At 51.9% G+C, this 3,622-nt stretch overlaps 1 protein-coding gene across 1 annotated transcript in view; it reads left to right on the forward strand.

Moving 5' to 3' along the window:
* The window catches only part of LOC139025685 (uncharacterized), a 5,325-nt gene extending 1,950 nt beyond the window's left edge, over positions 1-3,375 (forward strand). The window contains exons 3-4 of the mRNA XM_070440846.1: positions 1,881-2,623; positions 2,753-3,375. Coding sequence (XP_070296947.1) covers positions 1,881-2,623; positions 2,753-3,375 — 1,366 coding nt within the window. The remainder of the gene's footprint in view (positions 1-1,880; positions 2,624-2,752) is intronic.
* Positions 3,376-3,622: the final 247 nt, after the last annotated feature.

Consider the following 3,622-nt stretch of genomic DNA (forward strand, 5'->3'; position numbering starts at 1 on the left):
CGTGATCTTGAACTCAGAACGTGATCTTGACTCAGAACGTGATCTTGACTCAGAACGTTGATCTTTGACTCAGAACGTTGATCTTGACTCAGAACGTGATCTTGACTCAGAACGTGATCTTGACTCAGAATCGTTGATCTTGACTCAGAACGTGATCTTGACTCAAGAAAAGGTTTGTGACCACTGGTTTATGAGGTCAGAAAATACTGTCATTGATGGCCATTCGTTTTATGGTACAGAAGTAAGATAGGAGGTGTTCTTTCCAAATTAAGCCAGAAAGGACAACCGATTTTAAATAAAAGTTAGTAAAATGTTCTCCGTACATAGAAAACCCACAAAAATAGTTTATCCTTTCAAAATATATATGTTTTTGATAACAAAATAGGCTACAAATGCATATACCATTAGACAATATTATCCATCACATGTAATGGCTGTTGATCCATTTCGTTGTGATATTAATATAATTTCACAGTTTTCAACCATTGAAGCCCAATGTTGCATTTTTTGCAACAATTCAAGATTTTTTTTTTTTTTTCAAAAAACGTTATTTTCCTAACCAGAGCCTACTACAAGTTATTTCAGAAGATTCTAACATGTGTTCCCCATTTGGATCTCACAGTACAAGTCTGTTTACCAAAGAGATTTTGACTCAGATAAACAAAACCTATTTAAGATTTCCCGGTCAGAGGATGTCTGATCTGTTGGTTAGGGCACATTCTCGGCTTCTAATCTGCTGCTCGATCAGAACCCTAAAACCTGGTCCATATACAATGTGAGGAGGGGAACAACTTCCTGCATCATTTCCCTCCTGCTATTTCCTCTTCCTTTTTGTCACACCCCTCCCACCCCCCCCCCACCCACCCCGCCTCCCACTAAAACAGTCTGTGAGTGACAAGGCATTAACAGCGTTTTTAATTAAACTGGTTCCTTCTTCCTCTATCCCCCAAAACAAACAGTCAAACAGAGGCAACCCTGAAGCTCAGTATGTTACTCATCGACAGTCACATCCACACACTCTAATATAATACATAACAGTCCTTCTGACTTGTTCATTCAATAGAACCTTTCCCGTTTCTCCATTGCAACATGTCAGTTCTACCTTAAATGAACCAATGAGTAAAAAACGATTAAAAAATAAATGTAAAAAAGTTATGATATACACATTCAGTACCAGTCAAAGGTTTGGACACACCTACTCATTCCAGGGTTGTATTTATTTCGACTATTTTCTACATTGTAGAAATAGTGAAGACATCAAAACTATGAATAACACATATGGTATCAAGTAGTAACCAAAAAAAAGTGTTAAACAAATATTATATATATTATATTTGAGATTATTCAAAGTAGCCATCCCTTTGCCTTGATGACAGCTTTGCACTCTCTTGGCATTCTGTCATTCTGTAGAGTGTGTCCGAACTTTTGACTGGTACTGTATATTGAAAGATATGAAGGAAAAAAAGTCACTTTCAAACATATTGAAAACATTTTTTTTAAAAGCATTCAGTTGATAGTTTGCATTCAATCTTAAAGTTTATTTTTGGTCAAACAACTTATTTTCACTGTATTTATTGAGGTTGGCTCTGTTTGGAGGGGTTGGTACTCTGTTTGGAGGCGGGGTTGGTACTCTTTTGAGGCGGGGTTGGTACTCTGTTTGGAGGCGGGGTTGGGTACTCTGTTTGGGAGCGGGGTTGTACTCTGTTTGGAGGCGGGTTTGTACTCTGTTTGGAGGCGGGGTTGGTACTCTGTTTGGAGGCGGGGTTGGTACTCTGTTTGGAGGCGGGGTTAAAGGGGGATGGGCGTTGTTTTCCTGGTCATGAAAGGTCATGACGAATTACCTCCTGTTTTTAATTCCTGTGCTTTTTTGGTTTATATAGTAGTATAAGTAGTCAACCCTCACGTCCCTCCACGCCCCTCCACCTCCCTCCACCTCCCTCCACGTCCCTCCACGCCCCTCCAAGCCCCCTCCACCTCCCTCCACCTCCCTCCAACCCTCCACCTCCCTCCACCTCCCTCCAAGCCCTCCACCTCCCTCCACCTCCCTCCAAGCCCTCCACGTCCCTCCAAGCCCCTCCACGTCCCTCCACCCCCTCACGTCCCTCACGTCCCTCCACGTGTCCCTCCACGTCCTCCACCCCTCCACGTCCCTCCACGTCCCTCCACGCCCCTCCACGCCCCTCCACGTCCCTCCACGTGTGCCCTCCACGTGTCGCTCCACGGTCGCTCCACGTCGCTCCACGTCGCTCCACGTCCCTCCACGTCCCTCCACGTCTCTCCACGTCCCTCCCGTCGCTCCACCTCCCTCCACCTCCCTCCACGTCCCTCCACGTCCCTCCAAGCCCCTCCACGTCCCTCCACGTCCCTCCAAGCCCCTCCACCTCCCTCCACCTCCCTCCAAGCCCCTCCACCTCCCCCACCTCCCTCCACGTCCCTCCAGGCCCTCCACCTCCCTCCACCTCTCCAAGCCCCTCCACGTCCTCCAAGCCCCTCCACGTCCCTCCAAGCCCCTCCACCTCCCTCCACCTCCCTCCACGTCCCTCCAAGCCCTCCACCTCCCTCCACCTCCCTCCAAGCCCCTCCACGTCCTCCAAGCCCTCCACCTCCCTCCACCTCCCTCCACGTCCCTCCAAGCCCTCCACCTCCCTCCACCTCCTCCAAGCCCCTCCACCTCCCTCCAAGCCCCTCCACGTCCCTCCAAGCCCCTCCACGTCCCTCCACGTCCCTCCAAGCCCCTCCACGTCCCTCCAAGCCCCTCCACCTCCCTCCACCTCCCTCCACGTCCCTCCAAGCCCTCCACCTCCCTCCACCTCCCTCCAAGCCCCTCCACGTCCCTCCAAGCCCCTCCACGTCCCTCCAAGCCCCTCCACGTCCCTCACGTCCTCAAGCCCTCCACGTCCCTCCAAGCCCTCCACGTCCCTCCAAGCCCCTCCACCTCCCTCCACCTCCCTCCACGTCCCTCCAAGCCCTCCACCTCCCTCCACCTCCCTCCAAGCCCCTCCACGTCCCTCCAAGCCCTCCACGTCCTCCAAGCCCCTCCACGTCCTCACGTCCCTCCACGTCCTCCAAGCCCCTCCACGCCCCTCCACGCCCTCCACGCCCTCCACGTCCCTCCAAGCCCTCCACGTCCCTCACGTCCCTCCAAGCCCCCCACGTCCCTCCAAGCCCCTCCACGTCCCTCAAGCCCCTCCACGTCCCTCCACGTCCCTCCAAGCCCCTCCAAGCCCTCCACGTCCTCCAAGCCCCTCCACGTCGCTCCACGCCCCGCTCCACCAGAGGCCTGAAATGTGTCCATTCTCTCTGGTTAATGAAACAGGATCTACTCCTCCTCTCCTCCATGACCCGACACCATGCTGCCTTGCCCCCGGCCCGTGACTAAGACAGAGTGTGTGTGGGTCTGTGCGTGTGCCTGAATGTGTGTCTGTGTGCATGTGTGTGTGCCTGTGGTGTGTGTGTGTGTGTGCTGTGTGTGTGTGGTGTGTGCATGTGTGTGTTCTGTGCGTGTGCCTGTATGTGTGTGTGCCTGTGTGTGTGTGTGTGTGTTGCCTGTGTGTGTGTGTGTGTGCATGTGTGTGTGTCTGTGCGTGTGCCTGTATGGTGTGTGTGTGTGTGTGTGTGGTGT

This window comes from Salvelinus sp. IW2-2015, unplaced genomic scaffold, assembly GCF_002910315.2.
Source record: "Salvelinus sp. IW2-2015 unplaced genomic scaffold, ASM291031v2 Un_scaffold3067, whole genome shotgun sequence".
NCBI classification, from domain to species: Eukaryota; Metazoa; Chordata; class Actinopteri; order Salmoniformes; family Salmonidae; genus Salvelinus; species Salvelinus sp. IW2-2015.